Below are 21,275 nucleotides of genomic sequence, written 5' to 3'. Positions count from 1 at the left end.
TTGCACATTATCTGTTTAACAATATTGTACATTTGCTATAATTGTGCACAAAGACAGCAAACTGCATTTTCGATCTTCTGATAAACAAATCATATGGAACAATACACAATTTATTAGACCCAAATGGTTTGTTTTTGGGAACTGTTGTATGCCGTGATGTAGATTTTTGAAAAACAAATTTTGACTGTATGTCTGTTTTTTTGGAACAAGAAACTTAACAGCATAATTTAAAATCTTATACAATGGACTACACCAAGTTAATATACCCTTCCCATAAAATCCACTAAAATACATTTAGAATGGATTGTACTTGAAACTGATTAAATTTCTTAGGGTGTATGCACTTAAATATTGTTTGTTTGTTTTAGACTATTTCATAACTGCTTTAGAAATGGTATTAAATTAATATGTTTTAAGTCCCTGTGCATAGTGAAATCACATCAACAATTGTGCACAAACAAATCGTTGTTCTGACCACCAACAAACAGAAAAAAAAATACACCCATACATAAAACGACAACAAAACCGACAGTCTGAAACCTTATCACGAAGTGCTTGACAGTGTAAGAGTTTGTTCTGCCTTTAAGTTAATAAGAGAGTTGCTTGCTTGGGCCAGTTCTGTAATGGAAACTCTGCCTCGTTGCTCAACAAATTCAGCAACTGCTTTCAATTCTTCAGTGGAAATGTAAATAAATTTTCCTCTATCATCTATGACACCTAAAATAATCAATATTTTTTATATTAATGTACCACAATAGACCATTGGCATGTTAGTGTAAAATTTAATTATTGCTAAAGTCAGAGGTAATAAATCTCAAAATAGGTTCACCAAAATGATAACTTTAGTAATAGATTAAAACCATTAACAGCATGGCTTAAACTGACGATCACTGTTTGCCTTTTTAACTATAACACAGTAACATCAATGGTTGATAAAATCCTTGGTAAAACAGAATCAGTCAGTTTAAATAAAGGAATATATATTTCGCCTATGTGCCATCATCAGTTCCTGGAAATTGATATAAAAATGAGTGCTTAAACAAACACATTTTCTTTTTATATCGATTTGTATTTCGATTTCCAGAAACTGATGATGCCACATTAGCGAAATATATATTCTTTTATTCAGTGGTGGGATTTAACTCTTTTGTCAGCCGGTTCTTTCACAAAACTAATATATTTCAGCCGGTTCTATTACAAAATGTCCATTGACAGTAACCAATAATGCTAACCGGTGTGCTGATCTCATAAAATTTCGCGAGGTGGTTCTATAGAGCCGATACGAACCGGCTGAATCCCACTTAGTAACCAGTAAAATGTGGTTCTGTTGTACTATAATAAACACAGCTATGTCAAGACAAAATTAAACAAACATGCTATGTAGTTATTGTTTAGGGACAATATAACAATAAATACACCAGTAATGATCCACTGGGCCAGAGCATGCAGCTTTTATTGTAGAGGAGCCAAATATACTTGATTAGGGCTGAAATTATGTTTCCAGTTAGACATTTCCATGGACCATGTCTTGTACCTGTTAGTATTCCATCCTTTAACATTTCTTGTACTCTATCAATTGCTTGTTGTGTCCTAAGACCAAAATGTGAGGCCAAATCTTCTAAGAGGACAACTTTATTTTCCTACAATTTACAAAAACAATGTTTTTATTCCATTTACACCGGTGATATAAATGGGGCGTTACAATTTATCTTATTTTTTCACAAATAATATCTTCTATCTGTATATTATGTAGGCATTTTTACTATGCTGCCTATGGTCGCGGTAGTCGCAAATCTGATCGGCATATTATAATAAAAACTGCTGGAAGAGCTAAAAATTTGTTGATACATTGTGCCTGGCAGCAATAGTTTATTCATTTCACACATTATTTAAAATAAAAATGAACAAAATCAAGCGAATACCTTGATATAGGTGACAAACTCCTGAAGCAGGTTCTGTGATTGTTCCTCGGATGTTATATCAGCTTGACCTTCTTCTTCCACTGAAAACATCTCCTTCAGCTTGAGGTACTCTTCATGCTCTCTTCTTTCTTTTTCTTCCTGAATTTTTCGTTCTTCTTCAGCCTGAAATGAAAGACGGTCAATGTGAGAATGCCACTTGCCAATATTGTCCAAGTCCTGTAACCAGCTGCACTGATGGGACCCTAACGGACGTAACAGTGAACACTGTTTGCAGCTTGGCCATTGTGAGCCAGTTTCCCCTGTGGTTTAAGCCCAGTTGTGGCATCATGGCTTTTTAGCCTGTTACTTCCAACAAACTGGAGTGTCTATAGATAGTTACACTAGCCAATACGAACTTTTTTTGCATCACCAACTGCAATGATTAGACATAATAGGGCAAACAGTGTGCACTGTCTGCAGCTAATCGTTTACTGGTTTGATGCATTAACATTGATGCTGTGACACTGAGCGGACAACAGTTTGGTTATCAGTCAGTGGCTAGTCCATTGTAAACAAGTTTCCTATGTGGTTAATGCCCAGCTGTGACACCAAACAGAATTGGTAAGGTATGGATTTTCTGCCTGTTACGCCCAACAAACTGGAGTGCTGACAAACCTTCACTAGCCAATATGGTCTTGTCACCAGCCACACTGACGAGACCTTATAGGTTGAAACAGTGTGCACTGTCTGCAGCCTACTTATCATTTATTGACTTGATGCATTAACATTGGTACAGTGACAATAAGTTGACACCATTTTGGTTCACAAGCAGTTGCTTGACCATTTTGAAGAGGTTTCCTCTGTTGTTTATGCCCAGCTGTGGCATCAAACAGAATTGGTAAAACATGGATTTTTGCCTGTTACTCCAAAAAACTGGGGTATCATTAGATGGCTACACCATCCATACAGCCAAAGTCATTTCACCAGCTGCACTGATGAGACCTTGTAAGTCGAAACAGTGTGCACTGCAGCTTACTTATGAGCAATATTTATTCACAAAAAAAGTTTACGAAATATTTTACACTTGATCCCACCTTTTTCTCTTCCTCTTGTTTTCTCTTTTCCTCTTCGGCTTTTTCCATCTCGTCTCGCTCCTGCTGAGCCTGTCTCCTCTCCTGTCTCTCAATCTCCATTGCTTCCCTCATCTTTCTTCTCTCTTCCTTTTCCTGCATCTTCTTCAACTTCTTTGCTCCCATTTTGGCTGAAGACTCTTCTGGAATATTTTCTCTAAGACTTTCTTCATCTGAATCTTCATACGCATCTTGTTGCCGATGTCTAGAACACAAAATATTCTGATTAAAGTTTTTACCACAGTTATTTACAGTTTGTTTTTTTGATAATTGACTTACAATACTTAAAAAAGGGTCTTTAAATGTGTTATTTCAAAGTTGAAGTATTAAAATTCTAACGGTCAAGTTTATTAAATCACACAGACAGTTAATTTTGGACAATCACTGATCACATTTGGCAGAGCATTTGTGTGTACTTATTCTTAATATTTTCACAAGCAATGATAGGCAACAGTTTGGGATTAAGTATGTATCTAAAAAGAACAGTAGTTTCTAACAGGGGAGGAATTTTAAAACGTTGGGAGAATTTTAATTTAATTTTTGACATGTGGCTCTGGAAATATAACCTGTAAAGTTGATAAAAGACTAAATTTTTAATTATCTTTGTATTGTTTAGCATCTACTATGTAGTATATTAGGGAGGAATAAAAATGTTTAGAATTGTAAAGGAAGGAATCCGTTGAAAAAGGTTGGGAGCCACTGGAATATATCTGTACAAAATGAGCTCAATTCATCTGTAATTCCAAATGGCAACCATCTTTCATAAAATCCTACATTGTTACCAACTCAAAGAACGACCAAAACACACTCCAAATAAGTTTTAAAACACAACAAATCACAAAGCAGCAATTTTCTTGGACAACAGTGGAAAAAAAGATTTCTTGACAAACCCAACAAAATACAAATCAAATTCTTGAAACAGAAAGATACAGACAACATAAAACACTCACATAATCATACCATGTACTGTCTTTGCTCAATTCCTTGGGACCCATAAAGTTTGTTGCACCAATTTGATACCAATACAAACCAGTACCAATCAACATTGTATTATTATGTGCGCAAAGTGGAGAAACTATTTTGTACAACAAGTCTTTAAAAATAAGTTTACCTCTAAATGTTTTTGTGAAAATTTTTGTCTTTTAAGCCTTGATTCAACTAAAAAGAGCCTATAGTTTTTTGCTCAATGCTTTTTAAACTAAGATCGATCTATAAAACTAATCATTCTGGGACTATCATTTAAATAACCTTCACAGAACAAACACACCATTCTCCTATAACTTTCTCATGTTCTCAGCCCGGGCAATAAAAAAATCTGTATCAGTACAGTTACAACAACATTGCAGAAACAGTGTTCGTGACATAGGCCATTGTCAAAATATTTCAGTCTCCTTGCTTGGGATTTGATTGCTGTTTTTCGGTTCCATCATCACTGGCTGAATTACTGCAACATTGCATATTTAAATTGTCTACAAGGGTCAATTTAGTGTTTGAGTTATAACTGAGTCATTTACACAAACCAAGTCAAATGCAGTATAAAATTATTAGTCTTGTGCCAAAAATTTAACACTGCTAGTAACAGACAAGACAATTTTAGAGAATCAAAAAATACTACCTTTGTCAATTTTGTCAACAAAAGAGTTTGTGATACTTAATTTTCATACATGCAACAGAACTGAAGTATAAGTATGTTTGCAGCTACCATTTATAAAGAATATTTTGAGAAGTTTTAAATCAAACGTATAGCATGGATGTGTAAAATAATTTTTCATACAGTTTTGTTTTAAATTTCAAATTCCTTAAAGTTCAACATAAATCTAGACATTGTTTTTTTATTTTACTTTACAGCCTTAAATAACTACCAAGTGCTTAAAAAAGGTATTACATTCATAATAAAAGTTGTACAATCAAACATGCCTAGGACATACAATTTAAAGTCGCTTTACAAATGGAAATTTTAGCTTATTTAAAAAGTAGAAGTATACATGAAATTACCCCAGTACTACTATTCTAATTTAACCATGGTATTTATGTTGAAACTTAAAAGGCACTAAAGTACTAAAAGGCGGGATGGTTAAACAATATTTGAAAGCTTACACTTTCAGATGTAGGAAACAGCATTCTGAACTAACGCATTGTGAGTTTTAGTTTGTCAATTTTATTTGCCCGAATTAACAGTTTTAATGAAGACTTGGTTTTGGCCAAAAAAAATTCTCTAATTTAAACAATGTGTTTATTGGTAGAAAAAAATGATGGGTGGCAAAAAGCTGCCAATGGTGGACTTTCAGCAATTTAAACACATAGACAGTAATGTGACGTAATCACGCAATTATGTCACTTCACATCCAAAACCTTTGCGTTGATCCAAAATTTGCAATAACCTAGTAACAAAACCCTGATTGTGACAGGGTTTAGTAATATCTCAAGTACAATTATGCCAAGCCCTGACTAAAAGCTTATTTACATTAGAAAAACGTTGACACGTGAAGCCATTACCACAAGGAAATAACAAGAAAATGGGCACGCGTCGCCTAAAAGGTTGCCGACCCCTGCTGTAAACTATGGCAGCTGCATGTGAAAATTTAGCATAAAGTACTACATGGTCCTGTTTATTACTTGCGTTGTACCCAGTATAATTGATCTTACACATGGACTTATGAGGTTATGCATGCGCACAGGCGAGACATAGTGGTCTTGTAAGCCTGAGATCTTGCCAGAAACTGCCATATTCTGCACACTGGCCTATTATTGTGTTATCGGTCGCATTACAAGACAAACCTGTCAGCTTCTTGTTGGATTCGAGCTGCGCCACCCACCCTTCTTCTAGCTCCACCACGGGCTGCTGGAACATCAGCTTCACGTTCCCGTGGAACCGGTCGCCTTCGAGCTGTAGAAATTAATTTATTTATATCTTGTAGGTAAGGATTTTTGCTGTCATTTGTCGGCATAAACGACCGCAACTTTACCTTCGACTGGCTTCTGTTTCGACCTTGTAACAAAATATAATAGAATAGCGACAACAGACGCAGCTACAACGTACGCAATAGGATTCATTTTTTATGTCAAAACGGTAATTTTTATGTGTTACAACAAACAATCACTTTTTACTTCAAGAACGAATACAAAATTCCCCTAATCTAGAACTACGCGTAACCACATAAAAATCATACTAAAACAGGTTGTTTTCAATTTTCAAAATATACATTAAAAAAATGTTGTGAAATACTTAAAACATAACAATGTCCATGATATGTTTTTTGCAAACTGTAAAAAAACAATACAAGTGTTTTAATCGCTCCCTTGCGGTTTTATTACAAAACATTCATTTTTGGTATTTGACCTTCAAATTTGATGTTGGGGTTTTCCTTTTCTGCAAAGTCAATGACTTCATGGAGTTTTGGATTCCTTGTGTTGTATCCTGTCAGAAAATACAAATATATTTGCATTATAAGCAACGGTTAGGTCTTGAACAGGTACAACGCGAACCATCTCCATTGCTTAACGTACGCTTTTAGTATTAAGATTTAAGACACAATTTATTGACACAAAATCAAAGTGGAAAGACATGGGTTTATGACACAGTCAGGTTATTGCGTTAAAATAAATTTATGCCGAGCTTACCCCTTAGTTTCCATCCAATCCCGATTATAGCTACAACCAACACACTGGCATAAAATCCGAGTACATAATGCATGTAACTTTTATCTGGAAGACCTTGAAAGTCATATTTAAATTCTCCTTCGTCCATTCTACAGTGATTAATTTTGGGCCAATGACTTTAAGCAAAAATCGCAAGTGATTTAAAAATTATGAAAGTTAACTGAAATTACAACAAGCGTGTTCATAACTTTTGTTGACAAAAAATGTAAACAACTAAGTTTAATATGAAACTCTTTTTGAGTATCATACTGATAGCACGTTAAAATGAACTATATTTTTTGCCTAAGATGCTGGGTACAGCAAGATATTTCTGAATACATGTCTGACTTTTTGATAATATGACACGACGCACGACTACATTTATATTGATACGATACGCTGCATTAGATGTTGATTTGCTGGAAGCTTCGCTTTAAGCATCTGTTAAACTTAGAACGTATGGCGCCCGCGCTAATTGGGAAATCAAGAGGAAGCTCCAAATCTCCTTTTTCCTCACTTTGTATCCTGCTAAAGAATAGATGCGCTTTCAAGGCAATTGCAAAGGTAGACAATATTTAAAATAATGCGTTTCACTTACTACAAGCTTTTATTTTGCATTATTACTTCGATACCTTATAAAATCGGTAACGCTATACCTATAAACACTTCAAATACAAAGTTAGCGATAGCCTACCGGCCTACCCTATACCTTGTTTTACAAGGCATGTAAAACTTGCTCGATTTACAAACATATTTTTGACCAAAAACATTCGTATAACGGTATGTATAGTATCTACAATCATTTATATTCCCTAAAAATGGATTTGTTTACTGTTTTCTTTAGTCTATTCCGAATAATTATAGTTGACATAGACATCGTATCACTAATAAGTTGTGATTGTCAGGATAAAATGCGCCTTGACCAGCGTCCATGGAAACACTTTCATTTTGGTTTGGCGCCAAACGTCGATATATTTTAGCCAAAAACATTGATAATGTCCTAAAAAGCACGATAAAAACAGCTAGAATTGTAGGTTAAAGGCAAATTACAGTCGACACTCTCAAGTTTATACACAAGTGGTTTGCTGTGCGCAGCTGAAATTGCATACACCATGGCTTCTAAGAAACTACAATCAATTGATTCTTCAAGTACCAGAAGCCAACAAAGCAAGCTCATAAGTATTAGCAGTGACCGTTTGGAAACGAGACTTACCCTCAAAGACCTTGAAGAGTTGATGGAAGCTTTTATGGTATGTGTTTTTTTTTTTGGTCGTGTTTTTAATTTTTTTAAATACAGACAAATCCGTTTTATTTTGGTTATATGGTTTCTGGTTCAAATATACAGATGTATCCAGATAATTGCATAACCAAGCTTTTTATGCAATTAACCAGATGTCGTGTAACAAATGGCTGCAATTGGAATTTAAGATGACTGTGCAATTAAACAAAATATGCGATTAAACCCCTTCATCTGAAAGGCGTATTTGAGGGTTCAATTTTTAGCTAAACTAATTTGTCATTGGATCAACTTTAATAAACTAAAAATGTGTCCATATAGTGTGATCAAAACAGCCCAATTGGTGTGTTTTTAAAGAAATATTGACCATTAGTTTGGTTCAATTAAAGTGTTTAATGGGCCTGGCATGCTAAAATTAAAAAGATTTTGAGAAGTTTTATTCTGCTGTAATTGACTTCAGAACTAATTGATTTTCAAACTTGTGGGGTAATGTAAATCAGTTTTTTGTGAGTGTTTGTTGAATTGGTTCATTTTTGTTAGGACAGCACACTTTTTACATGAGGTAAAAACATTAGTATTGGTCTTTTGATGTATAAAACTTTAATTTGAACAAATGTCCTACACTATATTATGATACATGTTTACAGCCAGACGATGATTACCACGGACAACAACGAAGATTAACGAGAAACCAATTTGGTGATCGATTATCTGATTTAGTGAAGAAAGGCTCTAAAGAAGAGTAAGGGATATAATTTTGTAAATATTGGACCTTTTTAACTCATACCCTTCATATTTTTTAGATACACTGAACTCTTTGATAAAATCGACATCACAAAAGAGGGAATTGTAGACTGGGATATGTTTGTGCAGTTTATGCTGCTCGAGTTTTATGAAAAAGATGAAAAAGTAAAGACTACTCAGGTATGATAAAATCATTATCTACAGTACATGTGCAATGGATACATAGAAATGTGTACATTTTTATCAACAAATGATAAGCAGCAGTTGGAATTCAAAATTTAGTAAGTAGAACATTCCTAAAAAACTGAATTTTGAACAATATGAATCACCTTTTCATGTCCTATGTTTTAGTTTTTTTAATAGTGGATTAAACTACAATAAAATTTGATAAAATGTAATGTGTACGCTTAAGACATAGATGCATAGCTAGGATCAGCCCTGAAACGTTGTTGTAGACCAGCGATCATGGCACACTCATATATAAATGCCAGGCTTATTGAAGGCGTTAAACCGAATTCAACTTTCGGCGGGTTTTCCACTGAGCCTGTGTAGCTGAGTTGGTGGAGTGTGAGTCCTTAAAAGGCTACTGTTGTGGGTTTGAATCCCACCGCAGGCCATATTTTTGTTCAACACCTTCAATAGGCCTGGCATACCATGATTTTGGTAATATGTCCTATATATACTTATCTCCATATATATTACAACTTTCTGCTCCACTCTTTCATATATTTGATTATTATTGTTAATGTCCCAGGTGCCACAGTGGAAAGAAATCAGAGTAATAACAAGTCCACATAAGGATACTATACAGAGAATTGAATTGATTAAAGCCACCAATAAGTACCTGAGCATCAGCAAAGAAGGTTGTATTGTTTTCTGGGACCAGTACATGAAGCTACAGAGGTCGATCAAAATCTCCACAGAGTCTGTAAAACCAAGGTAATGTTTTGGAAATCATTTAAGCTAAAATCTTTCTATTTTAAATGCAAGTGTCAGATTATAATCTAATAATTATTAGTGCGAAAATGCAAGAATTTGTAACTTCACAGAGTATTTAAGATTTGTTTTGTCCATAATACTGTATTACCTGTAGCACATATTTTTTGAAATATGATTTTAAATAAATGCAAAAAAAATCTGGGAATTATGACAAAAGTGGCATGCTCTTTATGCAATTTATTATATTATAGGGATAACCTGCCGATTTTGTAAACAAGTCACAACATATTTAGGATCCCCATGCAATTAAACAATATATGTGATTATTTTGGATTCATCCGTACAACCGAATTGGTGCCTGAGTTAAACCAAGCACATACAATATATACTTGTTTATACCAAGTTATTTAGTACAATGTATAACATGTTTTTGTAGGGATTTATGGGTGACAGATTTTGTTCTGCTTCCAAATGTCAACAAGATTGCAGTGGCTTTCACAAGCAAAGAAATTGCATTTTATGACCTCAGTTCCAAAGTCGACTTTAACTGTCAGTATAAACTCCAGGTAAAATACAGTAAGACTGTTGATGCTTTTTGTGCAGCAAATTTATTGCAATTTAAACAAACCAATAAGGCGTCAAATCTCAAAAAGTGTTTTTGTGCATTTGTGAGATCACATACATAATGCAATGCTAGATAAGTTCTTGATGTTGAAATATTCTTTTGCCTGACTTTGGGTTGACAATATTATATGTTGGTCAAGTATTCCATATAATTTTATTGCTTAAGCTTGCACCAGGCCTATATAGTTCATTTGCTTAATACCAAGTGTTTTTGATCTATCTCAATTAATAACAGGACTACTGTAAAAAAACACAAAATTGTTTGTTTCCAGGGTTTGAAAGGAACACCGCTCTGTATGGATTATTGGACAAACTCTGAAAACTCAAATGAGTCGATCTTAGTGTTCGGAGATGTCATGGGCAACGTTTTTGCCCTTTGTTTTTCCTCTGCACAAATTGCACTCTTCGATAGGTAAGTTTTGTTTAAATGTTTCTGCATTCAAGGCTTGTAACTGTTTATCATAGTACACCAATCCTATTTAAGGCATTATACTGAATTAGCTGGTCACCAAGCATTCACCATATGGCGAGGCATAGGCTAGAAAAATCTAGCCTGCGGTGGGATTCGAACCCATGACAGGAGTCTTTCCAGGACTCACGCTCTACCAACAGAGCTACACATGTTCAGCGGAGAATCTGTCGAAAGTCGGACACAAGCACCGTTGCCTACCTTGTAGGCTGCACATGTCAGCTTCGTAGTAGTAGTACTGTTTTTAATGTTTCAGTTATTAAAACTATAAGCACGTTTTTAGACCTTCTCAAGCAGCTGATAGTAAACAAGGCAACAGCAATAACAACACAACTGTCCATGTCAGAATGAAAGAGCTACTAAAAGAAAATTCAAAACACACGAACTGCCGAGTCGTCTATTACTCCGCACATTCTGGATGGGTTAGACAAGGTTGAATTTGATTTTACAGTTTTTCACAAAATTTCACCAGTTTATGTCTAAATTTAACATGCAATAATAGCTGGGTTTGTTATTCACAGTGTAGAAGAGAAATTGATGATACTTTGTCATTTTTTGTATTGTAGTTAAGTATGTGGAACACTTGGAATGTTTCATCAGCTGTTCAACGGGGAATAATAACTCCGTGATTGTTGGGTTTATTGAGAAAGCCAGCACTGTTATGAGAACAACTTCTTTCAAGTATTACCACGGTGTTCACTCATTCGACTATCACCAGCCAATGAATCTTATTGGTAAGCTAGTTTTCAACACATAAAAAGATTTGTTAAGAAAACGTTTTACAGCTGCGATTTTTATATCACTAAACAATGGGCCAAAATACAAATTGGTTATGTATGGTAATGTTTCGCATACTTGATCATTTATAACTGTGCTCTAGTTAGAAAGGACAATAATAGTTAGTTACCAGTTGTTACTCTACCAGGCAAAGACAACAATGAAACAAAACAAAAAAATCTATTTTTATCTGTATGTGGTAACAAATGCTTACCAACTTTAATAAAACAAAAAAAAGTCATGTCAAAGTATAGTTTGTTTACAATTATTAACCAGAAATAATTGTTTTTCTAGCAACTGGAAGTGTGAACAACCAAGTTTGCCTGTGGAACCCTTACGTGATTTCAAAACCAGTTGGAATTTTGACGGGTCATATGGCAGCAGTCGTTCAAGTTATTGTCAACAACAATAAGTCACAACTTCTCAGTTTCTCAAAAGACAAGGTAAAGAAAGAAACAAGTTATAGTGTAATGTTTTAATTAAGATAGAAAGTAATAACTTTTTTGTGTTTATATACACATGTATCACCAGTTTTCGGAAAAGTTCCTAATTATTGAAAAAGGGAATCCCAAGTTTTGTAACGTTAAGACGTTAAAAGGGGTTAAATGGAAACAGTTCTATGAAGAAAATACACTTAACAACATTTTTTTTTTACTTAGGTCCTTCGCATTTGGGATATTCAGCAGCAAATCTGTCTACAACGTTTAGCTGGAATGTTTCCCAAAGGACCAGAAGTTTTTACGCGTCTCTATTTTGATGACATCCGCAACAGGTTGGTAACGAAATACTGGACTGATAACAACACAGACGCTTGGAAATGGAGTTAGGATTACTGCATAAACAACATGTTTTTTTCTTGATTAAAGAAAGATTGAAAAGTTTTGCTTTACATTTGTTATGTGCAGGTTGTTTGTGACGTTCAACTACCAATTGACAATGCTTGAAATGAAAGTTGAAGCTCACGATCGAGTTATGAGTCACGAAAGGCCTGTTACTTGTGCTATATTCAACAGTCTCTATAACCAGGTAAATGTTTGCTTGCGTAGTCAACTTTACTTGTTTCACTGTCGCATGCTATAATGGCCAAGTACTTGGTGCAACCGCCTTGTGTTCGCAAGCTTGTGGGTTTCTAATCCTGTCTCGGTCGCTTGTGTTTCCCTGAGCGAGAAACTTAAGCGGCATTGCTCCAACTCAGCGGTTCCTGATGGGTTGAACTAAATTGAAGTCACCAACTGCTTAAGTCGAAAAAATCGAATTAAAAGTGACGGACTTTGAAATAAAACAGGCAGCTCGACTGCGGACTCATTGTTAGCATAATGCATTCAGGCGTTGCCCGCCCACCAAGGATAAACAAGCCACTACTTATACTCTGTTATCGCACTGTATTAGAACCCAAACCCTCCCGCAATCCGAATATTTTTGAAATCCAAATTTATCTAAAAAATTAATCTTGCAAGCCCAGTTAGTAAAACGCGAGTCCCAGAAAGATTACAGTCGTGGGTTCGAATCCCACCGCAGGCGTGGGTTCGACTCCCACTGTAGATTTCTGGCCTGAGCCTTGCCAAATGGTGGTGAATGCTTGGGAGACCGGCTGATTCGGTATTACGCCTTTGAAAGGCCTAGCGTACTATAATTTATCGATGCGTATGTCGTGATCGCTGGTCTACATCGACGCTTCAGGGCTGATCCCAGTATGAATATATTTATCTTAGCTGATAAGACTTTACGTATATTTATCTTTCATTTTGTCAGGTGATAAGCGCATGTCAAGCTGGCACAGTGACAGTTTGGATGATCGACAATGGGCAGAAAGTAAAACAGTTCACGGATTGTCACAAAACCGCTGAGATCACCACTTTGGAGTTGGATCACAGCAAAACGCGACTCTTTACTGGTATGTCAAGCGATAATATACATGTAGATAAAAGTGTAAGCGGGTCCTAAGTTGAGGCCTGAACCCGAAAGTACTCGTTTTTTTTCTCAGCAAAGCCTGAACTAGGTGTGAAAGTTGGTGAATTTGCAGCACAAATGAAGTTGAATGTAAAGTCATGCCGAATCAAGCTCATTTATTTCAACTTTAGCTCGAACCTAAAAATCTCGGACCCACTTACGAATACATGGATTGCAACAAAAAGCCCTTGGAAGTGCTCCTTCATAATCGCTATAAATACGGTGCAGCGCGTTTAGCTATTATCTACCAAATTGCGCCCACTATTTTGCGCTTGATAACGTTTTAACGTTGTGCAGCTATTTCGGACTTTTTCTTATGTAACTGCTTTGTTTTCTTTATCAAGCAAATTAACTTAACTCAAATGATTAAGCATAAAATATGTGAAAACAAATCCTTAAATTGTGTGATTGATTTTGTAGGAAGCGCGGATGGAACAATCAAAGTATGGGATTTCAACGGACATTGTCATCACAATTTGAACGTTGCCAACGGACAACCTGCCGATATATCACAAGTAAATAATCACTGATAACATTTGATAGAGCTTGTTGAGGTATATAAAATACCATGAAAAACAACAACTAAAGTTTGAATCCAACAGTCCAAATAAAGGCAGAATCAGTTATACCCTGTTTTGCCTGCAATGGCCGCCTCAGTTACTTATTCAAATAGAAATAGGAAGTCGCTTGATTTTAAAATATACGTGATCTGTTCATTGGTAATAGCTAGGCGTAGGGACGAAAATGTAAGATTTAAAATAAACTCTCTTGTGCTGTACCTGACGCGTTTGTCACATTTTGAACAGGATATATGCAAGAATTAGATCAGTTATTTCAGTATTTCAGTCGGTTTTGCAAAAGAAAAGTTTCCAAGACTAAGATATTTAACATGCAACTAAAAATCATTAAGACTATTTTTTTTGATATTTAGATCGTTATGTTGAAACGTTCGATAGTGACAATTGGTTGGGACAAATTCGTTGCCGTGTTTCGACAAAACGCGCTCACTCAATATCACGTTGAGCCCGCTGACTGGAAAGGAGGCAAAGAACATCAGGATGATATACTCAGTGCAGCATATCTCCCACCTTCACTACTTGCAACAGGTGAAACATGCTTTAGCCCGAATTTTAAGTGCTCTGCTATAGAATCCCTATAGTATGCCTTCTGTAGCAGTCTTCATCTGCAGTCGCAACAAATTAAGTTTCTGAAGAAAGCTTTTGGTCTGTGTCGAAAAACACTGTTTCAAACATGTTGCATAAGTTAGGCCTACCTCTTTTTGGAGGATATGCCCTCCTTTTTACCAAAAACTATATATATTGTCCTTCGAAGACAAGAAAAAATACCCAAATGTCCTCCTTTTAAAATAATTTCTGATTTACTAAATACATATGTGACAGTTATGACTTTGAAAACAGCCAAATATACATCTTCAGATTATTTTTTTTAAAGTACACAGGTGTGTTTCACATTGTTTGAAAATACAAGCTTATTTTGGTGTTGTGATAAACGTTAAACTTTATCCAAACTATAGTATACCGTCTTACTTCTGACGCTTTTATTTTTGGGGGGCTCCCTATTGCATGTGTTCTTTTCAACAATGTGTACTCCTTTTGGGGGATGGAAATATGGTAGGCCTACATAAGTGCACGACGCTTGGTCAATATCTGAGCACAGAAAAATCTACCCATTAAATGTTGCTCAAATCAGTTGTGTGTATGTCTAGACACATAAAAATTCATGCTACAAATAAACTGGTGTGTGGCCACAGCGTGCACATTTGATGTTGATCACAGTGGTCCACAGTGTACTCAGGGAGCTTGTGTGCATACCCAGACACCTAAACAATATCAGTTCAATACAACAATTGTGGTTTAGGGAGCTACGACGGTGAGATTGTGATTTGGAATACGAATTCCGAGTTCGTTTCGAAAAAGTTGCAGCAAAGATCTCGCCAGCAGTTAGTGAGAAGACCAAACACAATGGCTTCGACCGCTTCTCTACCTAAAGACGAATCGAGCTCATTGATGTTAAGACCGATGACGTCAGACAGCCAAGGTGATCTAATGTAATGATAATATCAACTAGATCCTTAGTAGTTTTAAGGAAAAATTAACAACTGGACTTGCACTAAAAAATGAATTTGGACATGTTACGTCACATTTTTTACGTCATCACACGTTATTTGTGGAAATTTCGATGACGTCATAGTGCGTTTAATTTTTTTACGTCACGAGAATTTATTTTCAATTTTAGATTCAGTCGGTTTGAAATTTTCATATTTATGACGTCAAACTACTAAAGTTGTAGTGACGTCATAAGTATTGTAATATCAAAAATAAAAAAAAATATTTTTTAAAATTAATCTTAACATTTTTATGTTTAACAGCCAGTGAATTGGAATTCAGTTTCGTCATTTCACGTCTGCTGTTTCTCAAACAACGCATTAGCATGGCAACACCGGGGTCCCCGTTTCTTGGGGCCGACCTGGTATCGTGTGGGGGCGGGGGTTGGGTGAGATTTTGGGGAACCACCCGTTCGACCCTCCTCGCTGAGTTTGTTGCTCACCCTCATGCAGGAAATGTTATCGCTACTAATGACCCAGATGACCAATACCTTGTTACTGGTAAGAGTATGAATAAGAATAATCTGAGTCGTTACTCGAGTACTCTGCAACGAGTATTGTCATTTTTTATCCTTTGTACTCAATTGTACACCACATATTAGCGATTAAGGATCAGTTTCAACATATAGTCAAAGTCATACGCACGTATGAATCTTTTTTAGTTTTGTTGTAGTGGGTTGGCATAAAAAAAACAAGACAGTTAACAAATAATTATCAAGCAGGGGAAAATGCCTTTGCGGAACATTTTGTGCTGCTTTTGCAGTTTAAAATCATCTGTCGAAGTAAAATAAAATGCGGCTAAGTTACACCCTTGACTATAATACTTAACAATGAAAAAATCGTAGGTTACTGCCTAAAGTCTGGAATTTTTTTGTAGCTTTACATCTCAAATCGATATCTTAAACAATCGTTTTATGTGACTGAAGTGTATATAAACGGTTCTGACTGGTGTAGCCTTATAACACTGATGATGCCATTAGCATTTGCCGAAACGCCTAGACAATAAATCATGTCGCTTTTTACGTCTGTTTTTGCTGTTGTGTTTCTCGTTGGACTATAAAATAGATATGTTATGCCTTATATATTATGGGGCCACATCTTTATCACAGCTGATAGCGATGGTGCAATGAAGATTTGGGATATAAGCGAATACCTCCTAGTAGAACCTTCTGAAACGATTTTATCTCCACCGCCTGTACTGGCTAGCTGGCAAGGACATACAGATGGGATTAACAGGTGAAAAATTATACACAGTTAAGCATGAGTTAAGATGAACATAAATTCATAACTGGGATTAGCCCTGAAGCGTCTATGCAGACCAGACTCCTGTCGTGGGTTCGAATCCCACCACAGGCTAGATTTTGCTAAGAAATTTCTTGAAATCTACCTTTCGTTACAGCGTCTGTATCTGCACCCGAAACAGCCGACTTTTCATAATCAGTGCGTCATCAGATTGCAGTGTTGCATTGTGGGACATCAGGGGTAACAGGGTGGGAGAGTTCGGGCAGGAGGAACACTGGAAGCTAGATGCAATTGATGCCATTGGGAAGATTGATGAAGAAGATGAAGACAATGAGACGCAAATTGGAGACGAATCTCTTTTCAAGGTTTGAATTTGTTGCGACTTTTTTTTTATTGTCGATGTAAAATGTATTTTTGTGATCATTATGTGACTACAAGAAAACGTGTGTATGGAAAATGCGGTTTACTCTAAACCAGGGGTGTCCAAACTTTTTTTAACGGGGGCCAAATTTTACCAGGTAAAGACGCCCGCGGGTCAACGTTTTTTCAGAATTAAGACACAAATTTACGGGATTTAAGGAAATTTTGTGATTTTGTTGAGTCAGCACCTTCCATTTTACCGGTAAATGAAGTTCCATGGAAAGCTTTTGCGTGATGTAGCGTCGCCAAAACCCAAAAACTTAATCCAAAGTTCCAAACTATGGCAGGCCATACGCAACACAATTAAAAAAAACAGCCGCGGGCCACTTAAAATGCCGTCGGGGGTCGCAGTTTGGACACCCCTGCTCTAAACGTTTCAACAATTGCTATTGTTATCATTTTTGAGAAATCCGTTTGTAATTCGAATTCACCGCCAAGATGTCAAGATGTGAATTAGCACAACCACGTTAGATCACAAGGTTGTGGGTTTTAATCCTGTTTCTGTCGTGTTACTCTGAGCAAAAAGCTGTAGCGGCATTGTTTCAATCCAGTGGAAGCAATGTGAAACTAAAGTAAAGTCACCAACTGCCTCAATCGAAATAATCCAACAACAAAAGATGATTCAACGGATTTGCAATAAAACAGGCAGCTCAAAGGCGGACGAATTTTGAGCATAATTGCAGTTAGGCGTTGCCCGCCCACCAAGATAAAAATTACAGACAAGATAAGCAGACAAGCAGACAAGCAGACAAGCAGACAAGCAGACAAGCAGACAAGCAGACAAGCAGACAAGCAGACAAGCAGACAAATACGCTTGGTTCTTGTTGGTCGGTCGTCCACTGAATCTTTAATCATTGAAATCTTTTTATCTGTGTTAGGATTTCGACATCAATGAGATTGAATTGGAGTCACGAGCCAGTACAGCTCCTGAGCAGATTCCCCTTCCCGTTGAATTTGATCCTGAATTTCGCGCAAACACTTGGAGACAAACGGTGCTGGGAAAAGCTTACCAAGAAGGCAGGATGCAGAAAAGGGAGCGAAAGCAACCAGGTTAGAGTTTTTTTTTTCTATTTGAATAAGGACATAACAATAGCTGCATATCTAACGTATGTTTTGTTCTACGCAACAAGCTCGCTGTCAGATTGTTGTCAAAATCCGTTCTTTATCCAAAGGAATTCATATTTTAAGCTGATGTGTGGCAATCTTTCTTGATCCATTACATGACTGCATCAAAGTCAGAAAAAAAACCTACCATATAAGCATTGACCATATGATATCTGGCTGTATAAGCCTGCACGATCAATGTCTTGTCGCCAGCTGCACTTATTAGAACTTAGAGGTCGAAACAATGTACTCTGTCTGCAGCCAGGAATCAACGCCTTTCTACACAAATACTCGAACAAACGAAGTTTTTGACCTAACAGGTACTGTACCGGGCTACAAGGACTACATAGAAGAATCAGCCGTTGGCCCTTACGGAATTTTAGGATACACGGATCTTGAAGTTATGCCAGTTATGCGAAAACCCGACTTCATGCTTCACCCGCATAAATATTTCGGCGAGAAGTCGGCTAAAACTGGACGCAAGAAGCCTGGACAGAACACAGAACAACAAGAGGAACCTATAAGTTTGAAAGAAGCCAGACATAGTGAGTGGTTTACCATATAAATTAGGTACAACATACAACAATATATATAAATTAGGTACAACAATACAATTTCAATTGAAACAACAAATAAAAAGGACCAAGCGGTCTGCTGTAGGTACTTTCATGACCAAGAGCCAACCACTGACCATGTGAATGTTACTTAAATTAACCTAAACGAGCTATTGCTAACCCACTTGTTGTCAAAGTTTGCCATGATCCATCTAATCACGTCTAAAATCTTGGTGTCACTAATGTGATTTCAAACTAATGTTTCATTTGAAACACCCAAAACGTAAATATCTTGGTTTAATTGTTTAATAGATTTTTTTCTAACCTATGCCTTGCCATATAACGAATGCTTGGTGACCGGCAGATTCGCTATCACGGCTTCAATAGGACTTGCGTACTATAATTTCTATACGTGTGTGCCGTGATCGCTGGTCAGCATATGCGCGTCAGGGCTGATCCCAGTTATGGATTTATATATTACCTTGGTTCAAAAACGCGGCAATTCCTTCCTTTAGCGATGTGCTTTCACGCTTGGTACCACTGCACTAACTCTTTGTCTTTTGCATGAACGAAAATTGCCTTTATTTAAATGAGTATTATCCATAGATTTGAAAGCGGCCTTTGATGAGAAGACACTTTTCCCGAAAGAACTACTTGACTTTGAAGCGCAAATTCGAATTGAACATGCGCAGAAACTGAAGAGCGCTGCACAGAATGCCTTCAGAAAGGTACATTGCGATATTTTCTATTTTTAATTATCTACTTTCAGCTGGGAAATCGACAACTTGTGTTGGTGATAGCAGCGTAAGCTAACACTAAAACGTTCTGCAATGCATTTACACGTAACCTAATTTCGGTTGGTTTATGTCAGGGGTGCACAACCTTTTCGTCATGGCGGCCGCATCGCAGATCTTTTTTCCACCAACGGCTGCCATTTGCCTGCTTGTTTTGGTTTTAAAATCACAGATGTAAAGAAACATGTTTATGTATATATACCATCTGATGACTCCTAAAAGGCCCATATTAATTTGTAACTTGGTGCACAGGTTGAACTGAACAGTCTTGACAATCAGCCTTAACTGTTTATGACGTCATTATCTATATTGTGACGTTTGTGGTACCTGTTGTGTTTTTTTTTCGCTTTAATCGTGCACAATAGGCGTACAAAATTTTTGACGCATATGGTTTCAAGGCTGGTAATACTCTTTCTAGTCCCACAAAATCTGTTTAGACGCAGTTGTTAGACGCTGGTTTATGCTTTCCTCATTCTTTTACGTTTTTAGGGGCCTAAACTATTTTGCAAGTTTTTTTAAACAATAAATATAGCTGAAAATGTCTATAAACCAGCATGTTATAACTTTTTGCAGCCACGCACAACTTTTGATAGTTTACATGTCGTCGTAGTGCTAGTAGATTCTTGCTTGGGATTTGAACTTATGGCTTTGTATCTTCTCATCTTCATGCCACAGAACCAACAACGTCCTTCTTTAGCGCAACAAATTTCAGTAACAAGGTGTTTTGATTTAGCACAAAACCGTCGGAATTTTGAAGTCTTTTGCGACAAGCAGTGGGAATTTGGCTTCACAGGCGACCCCGAGCACTGCGGCCATCGGGTCAAAGGTCAGCAGTAGGGTCGGGTCATCCACGCAGGCCAGTAGACAACTGGGACTGACCAGGCACCGGGCAAGCAACCTGAATCTGAGTGAAAATGTCGGGGCATAATGGATGGGTTGTTTTTTTTCCGATTTCATTGACCTAACGCCTTAATGAAACTTGAAGTAATACGTCTTGGCTTTGTAACGTGAAGTTAGAATGCCTTTGGAAATGCTGATGAACTAATTAACGTTTGTTTATGATTTTAAATTTCTTTTTTTGCCAAGCTGAACAGGTTAAAGTCATTTTAGAAAGTTTATTTTGTTACGATTTAACCAAGTTTCTCAAGTTTTGTTCTGACTTTTGCACTTACAACTTCACAAATTTGTTTCACATTATTTCGTATACGATTTTCTTGTTTTTGTGCTTCCGTTGGTTACTTCAAAGTATTTCTGTATGTGTTCATCTATCGACCATGTCACTTTCTTCCAAAATAAAAAAATCGTGGCCTTCTTGAACTCAACAAATCGCCAAACACCAACCATTCATTGAAGATTTTTGCAAAACGTTTACTAGCTTAACAAGGCGCGAGTGCCAACCAACACTATTTTGGTTACATTCTGACTCAATAGCTTTACTGCATAACAACACATACTGCAGTACAGCAACCATACAGCTGCGACTTACTTGGTAACAACTAATACAGCAAAAAATAGTAATAAAGTTGCCTTACCTTAATCCACTTACTGCAAAAGTATGTCCATCACTTCAGAACACAACTGTTTAGTCCTGATAACTTACTTGCACGCTGAGACAAACTGTGCGCC

The 21,275-nt window shown here is 36.6% G+C and overlaps 2 protein-coding genes across 3 annotated transcripts; one reads left to right on the top strand and one right to left on the bottom strand.

Moving 5' to 3' along the window:
• Nucleotides 1-92: 92 nt before the first annotated feature.
• LOC145224367 (DDRGK domain-containing protein 1-like) lies at nucleotides 93-6,879 on the bottom strand. Of its 2 annotated transcripts, XM_080090851.1 has the most exons (7): nucleotides 6,653-6,879; nucleotides 6,372-6,449; nucleotides 5,810-5,918; nucleotides 2,996-3,236; nucleotides 1,923-2,084; nucleotides 1,535-1,640; nucleotides 93-717 (listed from the first exon to the last, which is right to left on the bottom strand). In XM_080090851.1, the coding sequence occupies exons 1-7, from the start codon at nucleotides 6,777-6,779 to the stop codon at nucleotides 545-547; spliced, it is 996 nt and encodes a 331-aa protein (XP_079946977.1). In that variant the 5' UTR covers nucleotides 6,780-6,879; the 3' UTR covers nucleotides 93-544. The 2 variants fall into 2 exon arrangements, with proteins under 2 accessions (XP_079946977.1, XP_079946978.1); XM_080090852.1 differs by lacking the exons at nucleotides 6,372-6,449; nucleotides 6,653-6,879 and adding an exon at nucleotides 5,998-6,160.
• Nucleotides 6,880-7,581: 702 nt separating this feature from the next.
• On the top strand, nucleotides 7,582-20,719 carry LOC145222988 (cilia- and flagella-associated protein 337-like). The gene is made up of 22 exons (XM_080089267.1): nucleotides 7,582-7,920; nucleotides 8,555-8,649; nucleotides 8,711-8,831; nucleotides 9,406-9,590; nucleotides 10,027-10,156; nucleotides 10,487-10,626; nucleotides 10,967-11,115; nucleotides 11,250-11,417; nucleotides 11,755-11,903; nucleotides 12,120-12,232; nucleotides 12,366-12,486; nucleotides 13,213-13,354; nucleotides 13,831-13,925; nucleotides 14,342-14,516; nucleotides 15,289-15,468; nucleotides 15,800-16,036; nucleotides 16,645-16,771; nucleotides 16,935-17,142; nucleotides 18,076-18,247; nucleotides 18,622-18,846; nucleotides 19,462-19,583; nucleotides 20,383-20,719. The coding sequence occupies exons 1-22, from the start codon at nucleotides 7,783-7,785 to the stop codon at nucleotides 20,575-20,577; spliced, it is 3,387 nt and encodes a 1,128-aa protein (XP_079945393.1). The 5' UTR covers nucleotides 7,582-7,782; the 3' UTR covers nucleotides 20,578-20,719.
• Nucleotides 20,720-21,275: the final 556 nt, after the last annotated feature.

The sequence above is a fragment of the Phallusia mammillata genome, chromosome 4, assembly GCF_965637545.1.
Source record: "Phallusia mammillata chromosome 4, kaPhaMamm4.hap1.1, whole genome shotgun sequence".
NCBI lineage: Eukaryota > Metazoa > Chordata > Ascidiacea > Phlebobranchia > Ascidiidae > Phallusia > Phallusia mammillata.
This window is presented reverse-complemented; position numbering and strand designations above follow the sequence as displayed.

What these genes read in the sequence shown, in the direction of transcription:
- LOC145224367 (XM_080090851.1), bottom strand. Translation starts at nt 6,779, where the DNA reads ATGGACGAAGGAGAATTTAAATATGACTTTCAAGGTCTTCCAGATAAA. An exon ending in AACAAGAGGAAGAGAAAAAG is followed by an intron (nt 2,085 to 2,995) that starts GTGGGATCAAGT and finishes CTTTCATTTCAG; the next exon opens with GCTGAAGAAGAACGAAAAAT. An exon ending in AGTTTGTCACCTATATCAAG is followed by an intron (nt 1,641 to 1,922) that starts GTATTCGCTTGA and finishes TGTAAATTGTAG; the next exon opens with GAAAATAAAGTTGTCCTCTT.
- LOC145222988 (XM_080089267.1), top strand. Translation starts at nt 7,783, where the DNA reads ATGGCTTCTAAGAAACTACAATCAATTGATTCTTCAAGTACCAGAAGC. An exon ending in GATGACGTCAGACAGCCAAG is followed by an intron (nt 15,469 to 15,799) that starts GTGATCTAATGT and finishes TATGTTTAACAG; the next exon opens with CCAGTGAATTGGAATTCAGT. An exon ending in AAGGGAGCGAAAGCAACCAG is followed by an intron (nt 18,248 to 18,621) that starts GTTAGAGTTTTT and finishes TTGACCTAACAG; the next exon opens with GTACTGTACCGGGCTACAAG.